The 24358-nt window shown below is 47.4% G+C and overlaps 1 protein-coding gene across 1 annotated transcript in view; it reads left to right on the forward strand.

Annotated features, from left to right (window-relative positions):
- The first annotated feature begins 4421 nt into the window (after nucleotides 1-4421).
- LOC149358176 (tyrosine-protein kinase receptor torso-like) overlaps nucleotides 4422-24358 on the forward strand; it is a 31900-nt gene continuing 11963 nt past the window's right edge. Inside the window, 10 exon segments of the mRNA XM_089576740.1 lie at nucleotides 4422-4586; nucleotides 12134-12226; nucleotides 13694-13750; nucleotides 15806-15853; nucleotides 16391-16401; nucleotides 17362-17590; nucleotides 17960-18086; nucleotides 19630-19731; nucleotides 21716-21792; nucleotides 22841-23009. Coding sequence (XP_089432866.1) covers nucleotides 4422-4586; nucleotides 12134-12226; nucleotides 13694-13750; nucleotides 15806-15853; nucleotides 16391-16401; nucleotides 17362-17590; nucleotides 17960-18086; nucleotides 19630-19731; nucleotides 21716-21792; nucleotides 22841-23009 — 1078 coding nt within the window.

A 24358-nucleotide genomic window follows, 5' to 3' on the forward strand; every position in this document is an offset into this window, starting at 1 on the left:
CGTACGGCATTATGGGAATATAGAGACCATAAAATATGGAGAAATATATGGAAATTCATCTCTAATGCATAGAGTCCATAAGCAATCCGCATAATTTCTATATGATTTCCATACGATGTACAAGAAGTGATAGGGAGTCCGTAAGATAACAATTGCGTGCTTCCATAAGTCAGTGACATGCCCCATATTGACTCCAAAAATTTCATATGGAAACGTATGGAATCATGAAAATCGTCATATGGAAACTTTCAGTAGGGATGGGAAGTACGGATGCCCACAGCTTGCCACTGGCGCCATGCACCACCATTCTGCCGTGTTCTAGAACCACAAGCCGTGCTTCTTTTCAGAAATTCTGTGCGCCCTGATGGAGTCCCGAAACAGTAAGTCTGCTTCGGCGAGCGGCGCAGAAGGTGGGCCTCGCTCCCACCTGGCGAGTTTTTTGAGCGGCATCAGGTGGAAACCCGGTTGGAAAGTTGAAGCATGAAGTTCAGCTGCTGGCGCAGTCGAACAAGTTCTCAACGCCACAATACAGCCGGCGTGAAACACCCCAAGTCTGAGGTCTGAAAAACGACGTGCGGGTGCTTTTATGTCCTTTTTTACTGCGAGAGCTATTCTTAGGACAATCAACACCGGAGCCCGAGATTGCGCTAAAAGTTTATGATCTCGCTCTCTAACGAGAGCTGAACTACTTGATTAACAATTTCATAAAATACCTTTGTAGCCTGCAGTAACCGAGCAGTTAGGTGGCGCAGTACTATAACTGTTCGAATCTTTTTTGTCGGTACACAACCGTTATTTCAAACTAGCTCAAGTTACCGCCTTAAAGCAGCCACGGTGTGATAGCAAGCTCAGTGCCCACCGGCTGCACCCAGACCTATCTCAACGAGTCTTCAACAAAGCACTTGCCTCTGGGTTGGTGGCGCCATCTGCTGTAAAAGCCGCAAGTTACACGCGCTTTATTCGTTTTCTTTCAACCATTGAGGAGCGTTTGCAATAAAACTGCGTGTTTTCTTGGTACAAACACAAGCTGTCGGTGAACCATCTGCTTGAAGGCAAAATAAAATACCCGCAAAGCACCAGAACAGTAGGTGAAAACTCGAAATTGTTTTTTGGGGAAAGGAAATGGCGCTGTAACTGCCTCGCGTATCTCGATGGACACCCGAACTGCGCCGCAACGGGAAGGGATAAAAAAGGGAGTAAACGAAGAAATAAAGAGGTGCCGTAGTGGGTGAACCCACCGTTTATAAAGTGTCTATACACGATGGGTGAACCAATGAACTTTTTAGCTGAAGACATTTGCTAAATGATATGGTGGCGCTGGCTTGCCTGCAACGCATAGATGCATTCACCAAAATAGCCGTGAGGGTACGAGCGAGCGCTCCACAGATGGCACAGAACCCCTCGCTGTGAACACGGTGCAAGAATATACTGTTTCTTCCACCGTGGCTGCGAATTCACGGCGCTCGACCAGTTGGCACAACACGATTGCAGCCCGACCTGGGGTTTGGAGCCCTGAGGTTTAGGAATTGTGAAGCAAACTGGGCGTAGTCGTTAGTAAAAACTTGCCGACGATTACGCTACTTCCTAATGCGAAATTTGAGCGCAGCTCATCAGCTGTTCCAACTTTTCGATCGATTGAAGATTCGAACAAGACATGTATGTACAATTACAGTATGAATTCTCGTGTTAGATGTCGGACCGAACATCGGAACAGCTTAACCAAGATTGGAATGAGATTAGAACTAGCTTTATGCACAATTCTATACGTTTACACCCTCCTTTGTTCTGTCTTCTCGCGTGCATCTGCGTGCGCATTCGTCAGCTCGCCTTGACGATCTCTCAGATGCTTCGCCTTGAAATCCAGGTAGAGCACGTAGTATCCAAGGTTCGTTCGTCTGTCCGCAGCCGCCGCTAGTCGTCCGGAGCGGGCGCGCCTACAGAATAAACGCGCTCACAATCCCTATGCTGCTTTGGCGGTTCAGCACGATGCGTTAATGGGCCAACCGTTGCATGTCGAATTCAGCGAGGCGGTATGCGCATTCGAGACGTTCACAAGAGACAAAACGCAACTGAAGAAAGTTTAGAGCAGAGGAGTATTCGAGGCTCAAACACTCTCTCCCCTCACCCCTTACCCTAGCCCACTATCATCCCTCCTTCCCCCCTCCTGCTTGCACCCTATGCCCAGCACCCTTCGCCTCTTCCCTCCACATCCTTTCCCTCTGCCCGGCGGGCCCTTTCCCCGCGGGACCTAGAGAACCTCAAGACCTGGGAGGACTGGGAGACCCTGCTGCGCTCGGAGGACCCGGCCGTGCAGACCATCGCCACCGGCCGTGCAGACCATCGCCACCGGCCGGGCTGCCAGTGCTATGGACCTCAGGAACATAAACACTTGTGTGCAGTGGGGTCGTGCGGGGACCCTGGGGCGTGTTCCGAATTCCTCTTCTAATAAAGTTTTTTCTCTCTCTCGGGGTGCGGCTGTTACCTTAAAGTGGAATTTTTCAGCTCGATTTTCAAGCGATATTCATGCGAAAATACTTTATTGTCCATTACTGTTTGAAGTTATATCTAGCACTAAGTTCGAGGTAGCTTTAATATTTTGTATCGCTGCATCTTGGGCCGCTACTCGTGCTGTCAGCACCACCCTCGTAATCACCCTCATAAATGCAGTCATCTCCTGTCCCGTGCATTGTATTCGAAATGTCTGTAATATTAAACCTCTAAACAACGATATCTGGGGGCAAAGCCCGCCGAGCATTCAAAATCCAGGAGCACACGAGCTGGAGCGATGGCCTTTTTTTGGTCACCCAGTTGACGACAGTCCGTGATCGACCATTGGCATCCACTCGTAGCAGAGACATATGAATTCTGCTCGAAAAGGTCTGTTAATGCGCACATCCAGCGGCTGTGGCGCGCTTGTGAAACCGCCACGGATGACTGATAGCTGCGTGCTTGCTCCGGCAAGACGAGCCGTCACGTGGTCAGCGAGGTGGCCACTTTCCAAAACCCGCCGAGCGCATTCCGTCCGAGAAGTCCCCCCTTTCCTTTCCCCCTCACCTGTTATCCCACACAGTGTTCGCCTATAGTCTACAACCAATCGTGGTTGAAGTCGCCTCAAACCATTCAAATGCAATCTATTTTAGTAATATTCTATTACTTTGTAGATGGTGCAGTTGTAACTAGAACTATTTAACACGCTGATTTTCCCGCCTTTGATGACGTCACACCGTTTCGACCAATCGCGAGTTTCATAACGCCGGCACTTTTTCGACGACGCCGGCTTTTCAATTCAAGGAGCCATCTAATTCTTTCCCATTAACGTTCATCATGAGAAGCCTTTCGTCTGCGGCATCACAAGGGTAAAGGTCGGAAAACCGCTGGCTCTACAAAGATGCTCTGCTTTCTTAACTTTTGTCCCCTTACTGCCATCCTTTCTGTCCTTCAAGCGTCGCGCCGATACAGTGCATTCTCAAGCAGTGCGCCATTTTCCTTTTCATTTCCGACCAGTGAAAGACGTCGCTGCAGATTCTCTCTCTATCTTTGCCTTCGGAGAGATGGTCAAAGGCGGACTCCTTTTTCCACCACCGGACAACTCCCTTAGCAGAGAGGACTCTGTCGCGTGGAGGAAGCTACAGACGGGCTCCTACCCGAACCTACACGTACTCAACAAAATGTATCCAACACAATACAATGACAAATGCCCTTGGTGCCAAGAACCACCCACGCTGTACCACATAACGTGGGCATGCCAGAGGATAAGCGTGGTACCAGTGATAACAAACCCGAGTGCGGAGCAATGGGAGGGAGTGCTCTCCAGAGATCGCCGGGTCGACCAAGAAGGTCTGATTCGGCGAGCAAGACTGGCAGCAGCATCCAGCGGAGCCCTGGACTAAGGGCAACCGACCTTTGAGCAAGATGGACGAAGCCATCTCAAAACCGCCGAATACAACCGAATCTAGAGCTAATAAAGTTTTCACTCACTCACTCACTGAACCGCTTTCAGGCCATCGAACCCAACCCTATACCCTTTCCTTTTCACAGAGGAAACAATGTCGCTTGGGCAAAGAGGCGCTCTTTGCATCCCAACTTGTTTCCTTTGAATTCTTAGACCCCTCCTTGTCTGGCGTCCTCGTAGGAGGGGCTACTATACTATCTTAACTCATTCACCGGAAACAAGCGCAGCGTGAGTGGATGCAGGGCTTGTTTAGTGTCCTTTCCAGGAATGTCTTGCCCGGGGCTCGTCTCCCTTCAGATGGCGTCGTCTGCCACGAAGCACAGCGAGTGCACGCCTAAGTCGAGCGCTTCTGTGCTTGTGTCGGCTGCGGTTGCTCGGTCTCGTGTATCTCGTCGTCTGCCCCTTGTCGGCGTCCTTTGAAGTGGCTGGCGGTGCCCTTTGATCTTTTGATCACGATTCATCATCGGAGATGTGGTTGCGATGCGTGCTGATTGCAACAGTGATCCCTTTGTCTTTGATCCGGCGGTGTGTCACTACTTCCGCGTCGGACGGCACATCGTGGGACGCCCCGGATTCGGCAACGTACGAGGATGCCCTCCGCGTTGCTCAGTGCCAAGCACAGTGCCTGGACCGAGTGAGTTTATATTTCGTTCTTATCATAGAGCTGTAAGGCGGCATGAGCGATGCCTACTGGTCTTCATAACTTTTGTTGGCATCGCTTACAAGCCGAAGAAATCAATTTTAGTTCTTATCTTTGAAGTCAAGAGTTTGACGGAAGCCCGTCTGGTCGGGATGGGACATGACGAAAAATGAATGGCACCGACCAAAAAAGAAAGATGGAATGGCGTTTCTGCTCCAACACGGGAGCCTTGTTCACAATCTTTCTAAGCCGAAACGTCATTCCATCTTTCTTTTTTGGTCGGTGGCATTCATTTTTCGTCAAGTTCTTATCTTCCTTGCCTTTATTTCTGCCCTCGCGATCTTCATTTGTACATTAGATTTCGAAGGGGTAGTCAACTTTTGTTTCTTGAAGTCTGCATTGATAGATGCTTATGTTATCATTTATTACTTGTCTATAAAGAAACAAATGACTTTGATCTAGCCAATGATGTACCATTCAGGATTTTCAACATAGTTCAGCCTGTCGGCCTGCATGTTAGGGTCAGGGTTAGGGGGGTGATGAGAACTGCAATGCGATTTCCGGTCTCACTCATTATTGACACTTTTAAAAATTTGCGCATTTCATTCTGTTATTTTTTTTCATCGCTGTTTGGTATTCATTGAAGATATCATGCTTCTTTTTTTCGCGCCCAACGAGCCTAACTAAAGCCGCAGTCTGAAGTCCTATATTTATCGCCAGGCCAGGAGGGGCAAGGCAGGCATGTCCCTCGGTCGTTTGTTTCGGTTTCTGTACTGCGGCGACTTTGCAGTGATGAGGTGTGAAGGGAACATCACTACAGAACATGAGTATTGAACCGTTGTCCAGTAAAGAAGAAAGTTGGGCTAGTTGGTATCGATCCATCTAAAAATGGCGCACAGAAAAACACGCAGTACACAGGGAGAACGGACAGGACAAGAGCGCACTAGCAACTGAAGCTTGGTCGAAAGACACTTCTCACTCGGTAAGCATGCGCCAGGAAATTCAGCACGTGTCAACAAGATAAAAAACCAAATAAAAACGTGACGTTGCTGTACAATAGACAAACTGACTGAACCAAGATAAAAATATTTTTAAAAAATATGTAAGACAAGAATTAAGACAAGAACCTAAACCCCTGGGATGACCGAAGCACATAAACAGCACATGCGAAAGGCGAAACCTGCATGAAAGCGCTGCCACTCCTGCTAACAGATACCGAGGAACTTGCGCTCTTTTTTCAGCAAAAACACTGACATGGAACTGATACACAAGTCATCACCTGCGGCGATTATGTTCGAGGCCTCCAATATCTCTCTATCCACTTTATTTTACCGCGCCCGATGATACTTGTCGCACCCAAGTTGGGCAGACAGCCGCCCTCGCAATCCTTACATTTTTTGCAGTGCAGGGGAAGGTTCGAACCATGACCCGTCCATAGCGACGCTGCGTGTTCGTTGCGTGCGTGGTCATCGGGCGCGATAAAAAAAGAGTGGATAGAGAGACAGTGGAGGCCTCGAACATAATCGCCGCAGGTGACGACTTGTGTGTCAGTTCCACGTCAGTGTTTTTGCTGAAAAAAGAGCGCAAGTTCTTCGGTATCCGTTAGCAGGAGTGGCAGCGCTCTCATGCAGGTTTCGCCTTTCGCATGTGTTGTTTATGGGCTTCGGTCATCCCAGGGGTTTAGGTTCTTGTCTTAATTCTTGTCTTACATATTTTTAAAAATATTTTTATCTTCGTTTAGTCTGTTTGTCTATCGTACAGCAACGTCACGTTTTCATTTGGGTTTTTATCTTGTTGACATGTGCTCAATTTCCTGGCGCATGCTTACCGAGTGAGAAGTGTTTTTCGACCAAGCTTCAGTTGCTAGTGCGCTCTTGTCCTGTCCGTTCTCCCTGTGTTCTGCGTGTTTTTCTGTGCGCCGTTTTTAGATGAACCGTTGTCAGTGCCCAGTTTTTTCCTTCCTTCCAGGTGTTCAATATCTAGCAACTATTTTCTTTACGCCGGAAACTGACCTCTCTCGCAAATCCTTTACTGCTGTGGGGCGGTCAATAAAACACGTTGCGGTGCTAGTTGGTCAAGCATTTTCTTTTCTTCTAAAAATGTAGCGCTTTTTAAACTTCAAGAAAAGAAAATGCTGTGGTGTGGCTTGAAGCGAACGCGCTGGACTGGACGCTATTTTCTCGTCAAGAATGCACACAGGCTCACCCCGACTTCGGGCCTGCAGTTCGTGGACGACAGTGTTGCGATAATGGTGGGCAACTGCGCGTAGCACGTCGGCCCATTCACGAGGCAAACTGTGCGGGTGGACGACGGCAAGGCTAGTTTCAGTGTTGTGGTTGTATTAAGGCGAAAACGCTTAATGGCTCATAAAATTAAATTCATTAATGGCTCAAACTGTCGTCCGTTAGCAGAGGGTGTCACACCTTTGGCAGCGTGTTAACTCGGGAACTGAAAAAGATAGGAGAAAACGAATGGCTGCTTCAGACAGAGGAGGAAAAAATAAACCTAGAAACGAAGTTTGATTGCTGTAGATTAATTAGTTCATTAATTATAGGCAAAACTCTCAAAATTGCGTCGAAATAACGCAGACGTCGATATGGCCACGGGAACGGTGTGACATCACACCAACCGGAAGCCGTCACGGCATAGTGAAAATTGAATTGAATTGATTTATTTCACGTAATACACATACATGAGGAGATTGGAGAAAAAGCCGCTATAATGCAGCTTGACTAGGCTCCCATCGCCTATACAAGAGCAGAGCATCAGCAACAAATGTACAAGCCAGTGAAGCAAACAAATACATGGTTGAACTGCAATCAGTAAAAAAAAAACGTTTACAATGAAGTAAAAAAAATAAAATAGTAAATAAACATAAAAAATAGGTATTAGAAAATGCCCATAGTGAAATTGTAAAAAATAAATGCAATAAAACAAAGTTTGCAATGAAAAAAAAACAGGCAATGACAAATGCACACCACATGTGTCCTGTTGGAGCATTTACATTGTCATGGAATGGTCGGAAAAACGTCGGATTTTTGTCAAATTAGATGGAAAAATATGTAATTAAGCGTAGTTAACACTTAAGTTCCCCGAAATATGTATAATTTGGGTATCGATGTAACCACGGGAACGGTGTGACGTCCCTTCCACCGGAAGTCGTCACGACATAGTGTCCTCGGCTTTCGCCTCTCAACACTTTACTTGCCAAAGTGTCCCCGAAATTTTATTAGCAGGCACTTCAGCCTGCCCCAGCATGGAAAACGCTTTGCGAGGCTTTCAATTTGTCGTCTCCGCATCTCGAGGAAGACACTGTGAGAGTTATCGCCTGCGCTTGTTGTTGAGCTGCAGTTCCGAGGCTTCCTCGCCTGGTGATGACCTCGGCGTTATGTGCTTTCCGATATCGAAATTGGGTTGTGCTGGCCCTGGAGATACTGCTAGCCCGTTTCCTTCTGATGGGAACGTAGGGCTGGATGCTGTGAGGTACAGCCTTTGTCAAAAGTAACCAGGCTGCATGGTTTGCTTCTCACTCGTATAGTAGAGCCCTCACGGCTTCCCTAAAAATCAAAATGTTTTGGAAGGTGAGGACAGGGGTTCTCCTTACCATGCAGAGATTCGAAGCTTGAGGGCTGGCATAATGGCTTTAATATACGACTGACAAGCAAACCGTGCAGCCTGGTTAATTTTGGCAAAAACTGTACATTTATTTATGTGTGCCTATCTTATTTTTTAACTGTATATATCCTAAATTCTGTCACTGTGTTCGTTTTCGTGCTTGGCTTGGCGCACAATGAACGCATAGTCGTTGATCGCAGCCTGGAACGTCGGATTCGAGCAACTGAAGACTACCTCCTCGTTCATAGAGGCAGTTTTATTTTTAGGCCGAATTGGAGGCGGGCGCGCGCGGGCTTTGCTCCTCTCAAGCTGTACCCCTTGGTTCGTACATCCTCCACAGGAGGGCGTTGCGTGAACAGGGCGGCGGTTCAGCTCAGTCTTTGCCTAAGATCCCTCCTTCGAAAAGATGCGGTGAAAGCTTGTTGGTTCAATTTTGTTGCGAAAGCAACACTACGCGTGTCGCGGAGCCATTTCGCGTAGCTGACGAAAGGCCATACTGCGCATGCGCGAGGAGCAGTGACCTCACACGGCGCACAGCTGGCGCGCCGCCGCCGTCGCTGCGCGAGTGACTCAGAGGTGCCGCCGCCGCGCTCGCCAGTTGCGCATGAGCAGTAGCGGCTCATAGCTAGCGCGCCGGGGCCGCTGCCGCGCGCTCTCCATCGCCTCTCTCTCTCTCCCCGTTTCTTTCGCAATCCGCCAGGTTTAATCAGAGCTAAACCACTGACAATTTTTTTCTCCTTTCATGGGATTGTGCTATCTGCATTTGTGCGCCAGACCTTGCAGAGCACGCATGCCAGGCTGTGCAGGCAATAACCAGAAAATAGCTCATAGATGATTTATTTTCCTGCTACCTGGAATGAACATGTCATGTACACCGAGATGACAAAAAGAAAATAAACACAAAGAGAACGTCTGGTTACGTAAGCGCACTCGCAGGCCTTTTCACCCTCCATGCCATTACTGCATATTTTGCATTGTTACCTGCAAAGTTCTTCCGGCGAAAACCCGTCCGTCCGTCCGTCCGTCCGCCCGCCCGTCCGTCCATGATAAGCCTCCACCTTCCAAGCACCCTCCTCCAGGGCCCCCTCAGTTGGATGCCCGTAGGAGGCACCATAAAACGGCTCCTCCGATGGAGGCACCGGAATAAGTACCGGTAAAAATGCATCTCCCACTTACGAGCCTCCGCCTACCTGCACCTTCTGGAAGGTCTTCACTCATCACCGAACCACACACCTCCACCTACCATCTACCACCCAGAAGCTTCCACCTCACCGAGAGCCCATGACGAAAGCAAATTCAAAGACTTGATGAGAAGGCGATCAAGTAGAATCGAAAGGTACAACCAGTACTGCTAGCGAAGGTGTGTCTCATCACATCGTATGATCGGCAGTCATCATCATCATCATCATCATCAGCCTGACTACACCCACTGCAGGGCGAAGGCCTCTCCCATGTCTCTCCAATTAAGCCTCTCCTTTGCTAGTTGCCGCCACTGTATCCCTGCAAACTTCTTAATCTCATCCGCCCACCTAACTTTCTGCCGTCCCCTGCTACGTTTGCTTTCTCTTGGAATCCACTCCGTTACCCTTAAGGACCAGCGGTTATCTTGCCTTCGCATTACATGCCCTGCCCAAGCCCACTTCTTCCTCTTGATTTCAACTAGGATGTCATTAACCCGCGTTTGTTCCCTCACCCACTCTGCCCTCTTCCAATCTCTTAACGTTACACCTATCATTTTCCTTTCCATAGCTCGCTGCGTTGTTCTTAACTTAAGCTGAACCCTCTTTGTTAGCCTCCACGTTTCTGCCCCATAGGTGAGTACCGGTAGGATACAGCTGTTATATACTTTTCTCTTCAGGGATATTGGTAAGCTACCATTCATGATCTGAGAGAACCTGCCATACGCGCTCCACCCCATTCTTATTCTTCTAGTTATTTCCCTCTCATGATCCGGATCTCCGGTCACTACCTGCCCTAAGTAGACATATTCTCTTACTACTTCCAGCACCTCGCTACCAATTGCGAACTGCTGTTCCCTTGCAAGGCTATTGAACATTACTTTGGTTTTCTGCATGTTAATTCTTAGCCCCACCGTTCTACTGTGCCTGTCTGGCTGATTGATCATGCTTTGCAATTCTTGTACTGAGTGGCTTAGCAAGGCAATGTCATCAGCGAATCGCAAATTACTCAGGTATTCTACATTAACTCTTATCCCCAACTCTTCCCATTCCAGTCCCCGGAATACCTCCTGTAAGCAGGCAGTGAAGAGCATTGGCGAGATCGTGTCTCCCTGCCTGACACCTTTCCGTATTGGAATTTTATTGCTGACTTTATGGAGAACTATAGTAGCTGTGCAATCGTTATAAATATCTTCCAATATTTTCACATAGCACTCTTCCACACCCTGATTCCGCAATGCCTGCATGACAGCTGAGGTTTCCACTGAGTCGAATGCTTTCTCGTAATCAATGAAGGCTATATATAGGGGTTGGTTGTATTCGGCGCATTTCTCTATCACCTGATTGATAGTGTGAATGTGGTCTATTGTCGAGTATCCTTTACGAAAGCCTGCCTGATCATTTGTTTGACTAAAGTCCAAGGTTGTCCTGACTCTATTAACGATTACCTTAGTAAATACCTTGTAGGCAACGGACAATAAGCTGATCAGTCTGTAATTCTTCAAGTCCTTGACATCTCCTTTCTTATGAATTAAGATAATGTTAGCGTTCTTCCAAGCTTCTGGTACTCTCGAGGTCACAAGGCATTGCGTATACAGGGTGGCTAGTGTTTGTAGCACAATCTCTCCTCCGTCCTTCAGCAAATCTGCTGTTACCTGATCCCCACCAGCTGCTTTCCCTCTCTGCATTCCTCCTAAGGCTTTCTTTACTTCCTCCTTCGTTACTGGCGGGATGTCCCATTGCTGTGCTCGACTGCCTCCCTCAGTAACTTGATGATTACGTTCGCTACTGTATATATTTGTGTAGAACTCTTCGGCTAATTCAACTATCTTATCCATATTGCTGATGACATTGCCCTGTTTGTATTTTAGCGGCAGTAGATTTTTTTATCTGTTCTTTTCTACCTCGTGTAAAGCATAACGGTGCGCGTGCAACACAACAGGAACAGGAAGGGACGAGCGCTCCTCCCTGGCTATTCATTTTCTGTCCACCTTGTTTTGGCGCTTACGAAAATGTCAAACGTGCACCAACTAGTCCGATCCGCCATGCTTTTGAATGATGTGATCCTCGCTTTCCTTCTGCACTGCCACTATCTCTGGGAGTCGGGACCTTCAGTCAAACTGTTACCACAGCTTTTAGTCCCAACTCCTCCTTTGTAAGAAAGGAAAACAAATGAACTTGAACTGAACTTGAACATGAGCATGAAAGAAATCTGGCCTTTGTCTCCTCACGTCTGCTCTCCAGTAGCGTCATCGCATTGAGATCACACCGTGATAGCGGAACGTGCTCTCCTGGAGCTTCTTTTTTTATTCTTCCTCATCGGCATCGTCATTATGCGATTTTTCTCTGAACCGCGCCGCCGCATGTCTACCAGTGGAAGGGTATATATTTTTCTCGTCAAATTTTTTAGATTCGGTACACAACTCCAGCGCAATACGTAGAATATGGATGCGATGCACTCCGCCTTAATTGACCGTTTTCACAGCCTCCAAGTCGATCGCATACTTTTACTTCTGTGGCATATATCACTGAGCTGCAGTCACATAGTCTAAGCAATAAGGAAAGCCATTTGGTAAAGGAAGTTGCACCTCCTTTACCGTGACTGCCAACCCAGTACAGCTCAATAGCAGGCAATGAGACCACTTTTTCAAAGCATCTTGTGTTCTTACCTGCTCTCGTGTGTTGGAACAGACCGTTATTTTTTTCTTTTCCATCCCACTGTTCTGAATCGCCGTACGTCGTCAACAGTTCATGGAGCTCCGGGCGGAAACCACGACGGCGATCGACATGTCCGATGAGTACCTACTGCCTCCAACTTGCGAAAAGGAGCCCTGCCGAGAGGTATGCGCTTGAACGGAAAAAGAAACGTGATTATTAATGCGAAATCATTATATGGCTCTGTCGCGTCAGAAAAAAGGGTCCGCAAAACGTGTCCGCAAATTTTGTCCGCACGATTACGTCGTGCTCTTATGATAAATATGTGCAAGTGTGATTTTGACAGATAGGGTGTGATCATAAAATGTTGCCTCGGGAAAAATTCGGCTGATGAGGTGCAATTAGCTGAATAATTAAACGCGAAAGAATACACTTAGACGTCAAAATAGCCATGGACGTCGATATATTTCATGGACATCAGAACAGTCGCGGACATCGATATAGTATGTGGACGTTTTGCTTTCGCATTGCTCCATTGTGGGTCACCGCAGTGATCTCTAAGTTTTTTTACTTCTAAACTTTGGCACTCACCTACATACATACATCTTTATTAACTCTCACAAGGTTACATCAGTAACAGAGGAGAGAGGACGCAAGGCAAAAAGCTGCGTTGGTGCAGCTTGAGGGCCACCCTGCGCCCCCTGCCGGCGGTATCGCCTGGCAGCTAATCACAACAGCAGTGGAAGAGCGCACTCACAAGCACAAAAGAAAATACAGCCACAAAATATATACATCAACATTTGCATGACGTTATGCCTCTGTTATCACTCGACATTATTGGACAAAAGAAACTGTTCAAAATTTTTATGTACAGGAAACGCATTTATAATCAACCGAGATACAAATCAAGTAGAAAGAAGATACACAAAGCTATGTATATATGTTCTAATCATGATGTCAAAATGATGCACATTCAAACAAAGGAACACATTCAAACAAAGGAATAAGTGCTATTAATTTATGCCGTGAAGTCTTTTCAAGTATGATGTTGTTCTTGTGCAGAATATTGAGGTAGTGTGGTAGACTATATGTCACTGACTGCTTACCGTATGTAAGCATCGTTATTATGAATATTATGAATTACTGGTGAACATGCGATGCTAATAGGCACTTTTAGCGTAGCGTACGTGATGCTGAATTCGCTGCCGCGATCCACGTGTACGAAATTAACCATCTACGAGTGCTAAATGGAAGCTGTGCGGTTGCGCATGCCGCATGCACCTACCGTAATTGGCCCACGTTCCACCTTCTCGCAGTAAGGCGGTGCGTGCGCAGTCTACGCATCCAGGAAACTGATCGTGCTGTGCCATTACTGAGATTACTACTTCTTGATTTTTGCTACCAGCAAATCTGGTCGATACACATCATGGCGCTGTTAGTTACTGTGGTATACCTCACATAATGCTTCAGCTGGACACATTCCGTCAACCGCGATTTTTCGAACAGCGCATGAACAGGAGAGCTGCCTATAGCTGTACGGCGGAGCCCCTCCCATAGATGCACAGGCGCGGTGAGCTTTGTTTAAATTTCAGTGCAACTTAAGTGGCTTTACCTTTACACACTATCAGAACAATTTTGTGGGGTTGTTTTCAGTGCTTTGCAGGTTGCCTTGCTGGCACCCGAGGAAACGGAAGCTGCGAAAGTACGTGCGTAAGTATAGCTTCACTGGATGGTTATCATCTGCAAAGTGAAATTAACCGACAGCAGAATGAGCAGCTACACTCCTAGGGGGGGATTCTCCCTGAATTTCGTAATTAAAGCCCCCCACTGCTTCTTTGACTTTTGCTTACCTCCACTTCGGCAGCACGCCCTGTTGAATATTCTCCCCAACGGCGCCACAGTGGCACATACTATAAGGTATTACCACTCACTACACCTTGCCTTTGCTTTGACGACACGCACCGCTAGGTATTCGACTCTATGTCGTTCAGCCTCGATATCGGCGGCACGTACATCTGGATCTAGTTTCCGCCCTCCCTTTCTTCTTGCCTGGGCTGCATGACCAGTTGGGTATCCGGGAACCCTGCGTTTCCTTTCTTAGTCTCGCGCTCGCCGTAAATTTTCGAGTCCACAGTATCGCCTTGGCGTCTGAAGTAGTCAGTGAAGGGATTAATTAGACAAAAAAATTTGTTGGGGTTTAGCTTTGGTTAAACCTTGTAGGTTGCGTAAGCATCCATAGCGTTCCATTCAGGATCATCGCCGGTTGTAGACGATTCGGTTTCGATAGATGCGCGGTGCGCCCGTCTAGCAGCGTCTTGAGCGAGCCGCTTAGCAAGGCGCTGTTCGCGTTTTTCATGTGTCTCCGAAGCCCGTTGTCGTTTCCTGGCTTCGTCAAGCCGACGTAGCCTCCCTTTCTTTTTATAAGGCGGCATAACGACGGAGCCGGTTGGTTGTTTGGGTGCGACTGAGAGAAGGATGAAAAGCAAAGTGCACGGGCCTGCCACCTGGCTCAAGCCGAGCCACCACCGCTGCCACGTGCAGATAGAAGAGAGTTCAAAGATAAGTGGACAGATTAACAGAGAGTAAAGACGCGCGTCGCAACAACCGCGTCCGCCGGGACGGACGCTAGCTGCAAAAACAGATACACGACCGCAGCCCGAAGGCTGCGGCCGAATGCCACAAATATGCTTCGACGCAGCCGGCAAGCGAGCGAACGCATTTTGTACCCTCCCCCCCCGTTCTCCAGCCTCCTCTCCACACACCGCAGCTGGCGAGAGCGCGACGACGGCAGCGCCTCCACTCGGCAGCGGCGCGGCTACAGCTGTAGTGCGCCGCGCCTGGCGCCGCCCTTCAAGGTCAAACGTGCCTCGTGGCCGCCCCGACGCGAAGGGCTGAAACCTGTCGTAATATTGCTTACGCAATAAAACGTTTATTATTTATGAACCAGTGTGCCATGACACCCAACGATGCGCTAGGCGATAGAGAAAAGAAAGCTGAAGAGGCTCTCATTCGCACATGCACCCTGGCCAATCCCCCGCCGTGGGTATGTGCCATTCAGCCCGAGGACATCATCATCATCATGTGCCTGGTGCTGACCAATGGCCAGCGTGTTCCCTACCTTGTCTCCTTCCTCTCCCTAGTTCGTCTTCCGCCTGCGTTTTCCCCCTCTCTGCGAACGTAGGACACCGACGCATTCTTCAGAAAACGGGGCACTAATAGCTGTCGCTGTAAAATAAATTTATCACCACAAGCAGCAGTCTTCCTACGCCCATTGCAGGGCAAAACCCTCTTCAATATCTTATCAGTTAACCGCTCCTTAACCCGGTAAAACAATTTACAGCTGAGTAAATTATCATTCTCCCGGTAGCGGCCTTTGCAACCTGGTGTTGGCGCAGCGCTTGTCGTCTCCACCGAAATGCGGCCGTCAGATCCCAACTGTGGGAGCTGTATTTCAATCGAATCGAAGGGCATAAACACCCGTCCCATGTGCGATTACGATTTAAGAAAATGGAGCTGGCGACAAGATTTGTCTAGAGCACCCTTTGAGGTGCACTTGTGCATGTTTTCAATGATCGAAACTAGCGAGGAAAACGCGAGGGGTCGGAGCACGTTTCAATGCGTGCGAAAATATGCAATCCAAGCCTTGGGAAGGAATACTACAAGTGCCCTCTAATGAGGGTATGTCTTGCTATTCAGCGCGCCCCACCCTTGACAAAGAGCATGGTTTGACGAAGGTCGCTGCGCCACTTGACTCTTTAATTGCAGAGAACACAACAGTGTAACAGTGGCTGCCTGTTCTTCAACGAAACAAGCGTTGGTGAGTACTTTTTTCCCCATGAATCAGGCCGCCCTGTTCGTGCTTATATCTTTCTAGGTTTAGCGGTGCTCTCGTGTTGGTCCAAAGACGGTACCATGCCTTCATGCGTCGGGTACTTAGTAGCAGCCATTAATATTATTCAGAGAGGAATGAGACGCGTTTCTAGCAAAGTGCTCATCATTGAGGATAGTGGTGTTGATGCTGCAATCCATGCTGCAATCGTTAGAGCAATTACTTCATATATTGTCACGTAAATGTAGGCACACAAGGAGTAGTCACTGAGGGATGCTGACAGCAGCTCAATCGAACCACTGCCGGCTCATGGTTCACCACGCCCCATTCTTCGGCTGGCCGCCACGTTACAATATTTTCAAATCATTGGTAAAGTAAGGTATGCGATGACAGCTGCATGTCCAGGAAGACTAGAAATTTGCCATGAACCTGTTTTTCTTACACAGTACTTGAGGCTTTTCGAGCAACGCACATTACAGTTGATAGCTCGCACTGCTATGAATAATAACAGCGACTGGTAGAGTATCCACAGGCCTCAGTTTACAATCCGTGATGTAGATATGAAAAAATTCTTGATTAACATTCTGCAGTTAAGAAACGAGGAATAGAAGATGAATACATGTGGTACCACTTGCATTTACTTTCTTAGGACGAAATTTCTTCTTCAAGCACATGCAGTAGGCTGAAAGTGGTTCGTTGAATGTTGGGCAAATTCGTAGAAGCTCTGCTACTACAGAACCCAAAATACCGGCGAAAAAAGAAAGACTAAAATAACATCTTCCGAAGAATGCCAATTTCCCTTTCGCGGCTGTCTTCTCGCCTACCCGCCTCATTTCCACCGCTGACGTATCTTTCCACTCTAGCGTTAGCAGCAAACTGGGCATCACCATAACCAGCGCGCGAGATCTCTAACAAGAAACGCCCCACTAGTTGTCGCCACATATAGCAAAAAAAAAGAATAAAAATTGACAGACGATTACGACAGTCAGTAATGAGAAATTTAAGCGCATCTCTTCACACGACACCTGCCACCCCTGGAAGGTGGCGTATTACGCTGCTATAGCCACCCTCCGGGAACTTCCCGCGGCAGCAACTCTTTCCTGTTGTCCATTCCACCGGTCTCGCCGTGGCAGGTGTCGTTTCGCTGTGATAGTACTCGGTAAGACGCCACCTGCCACCTGCCACACGCCTACACACACTATCTGTCACCTTTCAGGAGGCGTGTTGCACCGACTACGCCGACAACGACAACCACGTGGAACGCATGAGCGGGCGCCTAAGAGCAGCGCTATAAAAAATACGCATCTGTTCATGGGAGCAGGCTAGGAAAAGGGGAGGGGGGTGTGAGGTGTCATTACTTTAGTTTTTCTGTTGTCGTTCTGAGGTACAACCAGTGGCTACCCAGAGTAGTAATGACAATTTCGTGCTTCTTATATGAAGCACAAAAAGACGGCGTCTTCGCACAGTGAGCTGCTCGGGTCTTTCCAGAGAGCAGCAGTGCAGACGACATTGCGTGGACACTTTCTGCGCCGGAAATCGTCTGCTACCGACTGGAAGGAGCCCGCGTGAACGGTGTCGCCCTCAAGTGGCGTCTGCTGGAAGATGGCGACTCCGGCGTTCAGACGACAAGGACACGGCCTCTGGCAGCGGTGTTCGTGACTGAAATGCGAACAGAGAGCATGGCTGCCAGGGATCCAGAGTTGTGGATAACGCTGGGAACGGTGAGCACGCGTCCTACCCCTAAAAAACGGCCTATGGGCGTCTATCGCAAAATCCATGTGCGTTTAAGGCCTTATATGACCGTCTATACACACCGCAAGTGGTGCTTATTGCCAGCTATTGAAAAAATTTATGCCACAAGAGCTATAGCCTCGGAACCATACAACTGTCTTCAGCTGTTTATAGAAAAGTATATCCGCCTGAAACTACGGCTCTAGACGGCAACAGGAAAGGTTTATTGCTATTTAGGCCAGTTACCCATAGCCGGCCATCGGACATTTCATGTTTTTCACGTTGCGGTTGTAACCATTGAAAGTTTGCAGTCTTAGAAAATCCACACAGTGACTGTAACAGTGTGTACTTCCTCGCAGCGCTACCAGGGGCTGATACCCGTGGTGGATCTCATTGATCAGCGGCACCAGTTCCGCGTGACAGCCGTGTCCAAGAGCGGACCGCTCAGCCCCTCCAGAACAAGTCCTTGGACCTATTACTCGGAGAGTAAGCGTTACTGGCGTCTTATTTCTCTTTGTCCTTTCTGTGACCGTTACACCGTTCTTGGAACAATTGAAGCGCGAAATTGTGACGGAATATTTATGTCGAAGCATAACCGTAACTGACAAAGTTGACTGTAATTGTTAAAAACTACAGCGGAGCTGGGGGACACTTAGGCCTTCAGCACGTACTCCTGTGGAACTGATTTGCATATTTTTGCGTGCCGAACTTATTTCGTGAGCTGCAACTAATTTCAACTAATTTGAAGTTGTAATTGTGTATCCGAATCTTAGTGCTTATGCGCTGTTGTTCTTCGCTTCCATAAACAGAACTTGCGACTTATGGAAACGGCTAGGCTTCATCAAAGGTGGGAAAAAATTGGATGGTACAATTAAGCTCCGCCTTAAGAGCATGACGCGATACCGCAATAAGTCGATTCCCACATAGGCAGAAAGCCATTCTCTATTTTGCATTCATAGGTACCACAGAATCCTCTTGCCCCTCCTGGCGCAGTGGTGCAGTGGTTAAGCGATGCGCCACTGCCCTGCGATGGCAAATGCTCCCAGCGGTGGGCCTTGTGTGGCCCAGGTTGATCTCCCCGAGTGACCGATCATTAATTTAACTGCCACCCGCCACGGTGGGCACTTTGCTTACTATACGGTGGGTAGATTGTGCTGATGCCGCAAGGTCACATGACCTAGGCAGCCCACCTTCCTCCTTGGTTGCTCTCTGGGGACCACCTGCCAGAGTCATGCTCGTGATTTTTCGCTCACAACACCAACACCGACGCCTGCCAACGCCGTCACCGGATTATGTCCAACATTCTCGCGCAAGAAATTAAAAATTGGGAAATTGTAAGAGACCGTTGAGGAAATACTGAAGGTAATTTCCAATTCTTCTGAAATTAAGCAAAATCTTTCTCTTAAGGGGTTTCCATCGGTCGCATCGAGCAGTTAAGACTGCCATAGAAAATCAATGGAGAACGCTTTTGACGACAGCAAAAACAATGAAGGAAAAAAGAAAGTAAGACTGCTGTCGGATTATCTGCGGATATATGGATTGATACAGTGAAATCTTACATTAAGTGGCGTTCATAAACGGTTTCTCGCTCAAAAATGCTTTTTTCGAGAATTGTTGGGTATGTTTTTGGTGAACGGGACCTTTAATGCTACTGCGTTAATACGAAGCGACAACCAAGTACTTGCAACTGCACTAACTACAAAAAAATAACAGAAGAGAATTGGAATAGAATTAGAATAGAACTGGAATAGAAATGGAACCCAACTGCATTCTTTTTGCTTTATTCGCGCGTAAGTTGCTCAAGTGCACCCGGGAATTTTTTAGTATTGCTTTAGTATGAATGGAAGGAGAACTACGGACATGTATACTCAAGGAACTGGAACGCTCTCTATCCGGCGAGCAAACGTATGCATACAGCGCATACTGACAAATACATCAAATCCCACTTTGTGAACGCTGCAATCAGCGAAATGAGTCTGCAGAGCTTCTACCATGTGCGAAACTTTGCATTTTCCCTCTCTTCTCGCAGATGCCACTATGCCGGGCGAACCAGTGAATGTCACGGTGTCCGGGTCGACACCAGACGGCGGCTCAGTCATTTCTCGACTGACGTGGTCCACTGGCGACCAACGTAAGCATCAAAGTAGCTCTATCGTTTGTAATCGATCCATTTTAAACAAAGCATTTTTGGTAAGTAAACCGGGAAGCCCGGGTACGGTAACATGCGACCAGGCAAGTACATCACCCAGTAAAAGACTAATTCCCCGCGTGTACGGGTCTCGCTCTGTTACGCTCAACATATGTTGATGCGCTGGTAGGGTGATTACACCAGACATATCGCCATCATTTCACCTAGTTGGTTTCTGGATAACACATGACTGGTGTTGAAAATTAAGCTTTAAAGTCTTTTAGTCGAGAGCCGTTTTTGTATTTTGGCTATGATTCCAGACGTGTGCGTAGTTGATAATTGCCGGTGTCAGGTTCCTAATTTGTCTGGAAGAATGCGTAATATTTTTAGCGAGTAGTTTGCGTGCATACTTATATTGAAAACTTAAAGGCGGTCGTAATCATAACCTTATGTTATGTCGAATTTTGCGTTCTATAGCCTTGCCTGAGTTTCAACTGAATCACAGCTTGTAAGAATGTTTTTCGGCATCGTGCTCACTTAGAAGTAGGCGGTGGCGGAGGCAACTTGCGGTCGTCACGCGCGAATAGCAGTCGCATTCATTCACACTGTACCGTCTAATGTATATTCGGCTTGAATTCTCTGTCGCAGTGGCTAATTTTTTTATTTTTGTAGCGAAAGCTACATTGGCCACGAACTTACGATTTCGCTGTGGCGAACCGCCGCAGCTGGCGTCCGCCGCGCGCTCGCCGCGCCATCTGGCATGACGTCACACCGCGCGCCTCGCCGCGGAGCCGCCATTTGGTATGACGTCACACCGCTTGCCTCGTCCTTGCGCTCGCTTTCGGTACGTATATCCTGGCATAGCCGAGCTAAGCCGCTGCCAATTTTTCTAACACGACCTCCTCACTGCTAGAGTCTAAGTACCACTCTGATCAAACATGATACTGCAACACAAAATCTTACGTACATTAAGTATTTTCAGCATAACAGAAGCAAATGTGATTCATATTCAATACATGGTAACGACAACGTCCACTACTAGATGGGGCAGCAAGGCAGTCCGCTCACTCGAGTTAGAGGAGGAGATGCAGTCATACTGGTGAACAGCGCAAAAAAGGCGGGACAACAACAAGACAAGCGCTGACTATCAACTGGGTTTATTGAAGGACGGAAGGGTATATATACAAAAACATAACTCAAAGAAGTAAGAGATAGTGTGAAAAGGGCCGTGAAAATCAAAACTTATGTCACATGTGAAGTGATGTAAGCCAATTCCTTGTTGCTAAGTGCCACGGAAGGACTGCTGATGCATTCGACACCTTGCCTGTGGATGTGATGCGCTTCCATTATTTCGCGCGTGAGTTTATCTTTATGGCGGAACAGAACTTCGGTTTTCTTGTACTCCGGTGCGCACTTGCACTTTTTGCAGCGGAACTTTGTGCGCGGAAGCCCGCCGTCCTGTTCCGTGGCGGGCTTCCGCGCACAAAGTTCCGCTGCAAAAAGTGCAAGTGCGCACCGGAGTACAACAAAACCGAAGTTATGTTCCGCCATAAAGATAAACTCACGCGCGAAATAATGGAAGCGCATCACATCCACAGGCAAGGTGTCGAATGCATCAGCAGTCCTTCCGTGGCACTTAGCAACAAGGAATTGGCTTACATCACTTCACATGACATAAGTTTTGATTTTCACGGCCCTTTTCACACTATCTCTTACTTCTTTGTGTTATGTTTTTGTATATATACCCTTCCGTCCTTCAATAAACCCAGTTGATAGTCAGCGCTTGTCTTGTTGTTGTCCCGCCTTTTTTGCGCTGTTCACCAGTATGAATGCATACCAACTCGCCCAGATCTCAGCCTTACTAGAGGAGATGCAGCGCTAAAGCTCTTTTCTCGCGCGATGCTGTGCTGGGGATTGCGAATGAAGCGAAACGTGAACAAGCCGAGCTAAAAGAGTATCTAATATTCTTGCTTCCGCATTATTCCAGACCCATCCTGCAATTACCTGCTCGACCTCCTTCCCGCCAAGTTGGACGTGCCATCCTCGCATTTTCGACTTTCTAAGGTACGTTGCTCACAGTTATAGGTACAACAGAAGCTCCGGCACAAGGGCCTGGGACCACCGCAGAAAACGTTCTCTCGACACAGCGGAGAAGTACCTTCTGGTTTTTACCTTACGATGCCGCCGTATTTTATGTTGCTGGACGCAGTGGTCACGACCCATTGTGCCAAAAAACGTCGTCGATTGGAATAGGGGCAGTGTCGGCTGTTTGTGCGGACTTGGACGCATGTTGCTTCGACGAAATGCGAGCACAAAAACTTAAAAAATATCAGCAACTCCCGAGTAAATATTATTTTATTTTTCCTGCGTTAAAGAAGATAAAAATACTGATTGACTACAACTAACTGATTGGTCGAAGTCATTTGATTGATTGATTGATTGATTGATTGATTGATTGATTGATTGATTGATTGATTGATTGATTGATTGATTGATTGATTGATTGATTGATTGATTGATTGATTGATTGATTGATTGGAAAGGAGGGAAGTTTGTAAGTACTTCTTTTCCAAAATCCAGCCATCGCATCTTGGAAGATAAAAATTAAATGCGCCAGTGGCCGAGTCTCTCCGTCCAATAAGATCTGCATGTGTGGCTGTTCGTGTTTCTGTTATGTCCGTGGTTCAGTGGGCGGTGCTAGAGCCCAGATGGAAAGTGGAAGAGGATGGTGATTCAGACCATAGTTGAGTGTATTACCATGGCATTATGCCGATTTCTGCCATAACCTGTAAGCTCTTTTACTTTTTTTATTCGAAATGTTTGCCAAGAGTCAAACCCATGCGACAGGCTGGCGGAGAAGGCGGGGTGAGCGCAGCCACTTGGGCCTTAACGGGCATCACCGGTTGCAACCCCTTTAAAAATAATCCTTATTTACCCACGCTAAACACGTCAGTGCATCAGCTGTAGTTTCCTTTCTTTTTAGCGGACATGACGGTGGCTGTGAAATCACAACTTCCTAGTCCTCTTTGGAAGAGTGCGCAGTCTTTATACCCTGAAGGAGCTGCAACAGTTCATGTATCCAGATCCTCACTGTTTTGTCTCCATGGCTCAGCCTTACGACGTGTTCCACTACGACATTCGCGGCCTGAGCTTCGACACCAACTACACGGTCATCCTGCGAAGCACGGACGCCTCGGAGAAGGTCGTCAGCAGCCCCGTCAGCGTGTGGTTCAAGACGCCCACCTGTCTCGACTGCTACCAGTTCAACTTCAGCGTCTGCGGTGAGACACTACGTTGCTCGAATACCTATGGGCATAGAGTTTCTTACTATTACCTAGAGGGAAAGCTGGTGGCGCTGCACTTCAGCCACCATGGACGCTCAAAGCATCATGGGGCGGTGAGCTACTTGTTGCGGCACAGTCGTAGTTTTTCGGGAACACGGAGTGTTATTACTAAGATGTTTCATTCCAAAAACGCTGTCCGTGTGTGCGCAGACGAATTCGCGCGAACGCAGTGTGCAAAAGCCATAGTAGTGAAAACGCGACGACACACGACGCCAATAAAAGGTTTTACTCTTCCGAAATGTCATTAAAAAACCTCTTAAAGTATCTAAGCAACAACATTTTTTTTGAAAACATATTTACTTTTAAAAGTGCACTTGTTAATTACGCAATATTAGTTTTTTTAGTGTTCATCACTTGGCCAATAGGAAAGCTAGTCATCTCTTATTTTGGGCAAACTTTGCACTTAAATGCTTTTCTGCTCGTTTGTTGCAATCATTAGACAAGATATTGAATATTAGGACGTTTGTAGTTATCAAACAGCTTAATTTTTCTATTATTTTTTGGCCAAAAGTTGCAGTTCCGCAACAAGTAGCTGACCGCCCCATGATGCTTTGAGCGCCCATGGTGGCTGAAGTGGTCTCGAGGGGCCTCCATGCAAACTCCCATAGACGGGCTGCCAGCTTTCCCTCTAGGTAATAGTAAGAAACTCTATGCCTATGGGCATGCCTCCCTCACTTACGGGCAGGGGCGGTTTTGGAAGAGGCGACCACGTTGCACCTGCCGTGCTTGACCTGCACACGAACGTACGGATTTTCATTGCAGGCATTTTTTGTTCTTTTATTTTGATGTCAGCCTCTGTTTACGATTTCTTGTTCGAAGTCAAGAAAACACTGGTTTAATTGCAGAGCAGCTTCAAAAAACCGGATAACAGTGGAAGATTGGGCTGCCCCTCGTGGACTCCGCTAAATCTTAGTGTTAGGTGACGGTGAAATAGCTAACGGCATAAGGTTCAAGAAAGGAATAGGCGTAACACAACGCTTTCCTTTTTCTTTGTTTATGCCGCTACGCTGTTTCACCATTAGGTTAGACTAACTCGCCCATCAGTTCGGGTGCTTCGAATAATGTGCGCTATCTCATTATCTGTGAGTTCAAGTGAGATTTTGCATTAACGGTATGCATTCTGTATAGCAGAAAGATCTACCTGGAGTCAATTTTATTATTACTGCAATTATTTTCATTTTTTCATTAAAGTATTGTTTATTAGCCTAAAAACTGCTTTGTTTAGTGCAGTCTGAAAGTCAGTGTGAGCTGTACCTAAATATTAAATAATTGGCTTTCCGCTTCAG

The sequence above is a fragment of the Amblyomma mixtum genome, chromosome 3, assembly GCF_055824585.1.
Source record: "Amblyomma mixtum isolate Tamu chromosome 3, ASM5582458v1, whole genome shotgun sequence".
Taxonomy (NCBI): Eukaryota; Metazoa; Arthropoda; class Arachnida; order Ixodida; family Ixodidae; genus Amblyomma; species Amblyomma mixtum.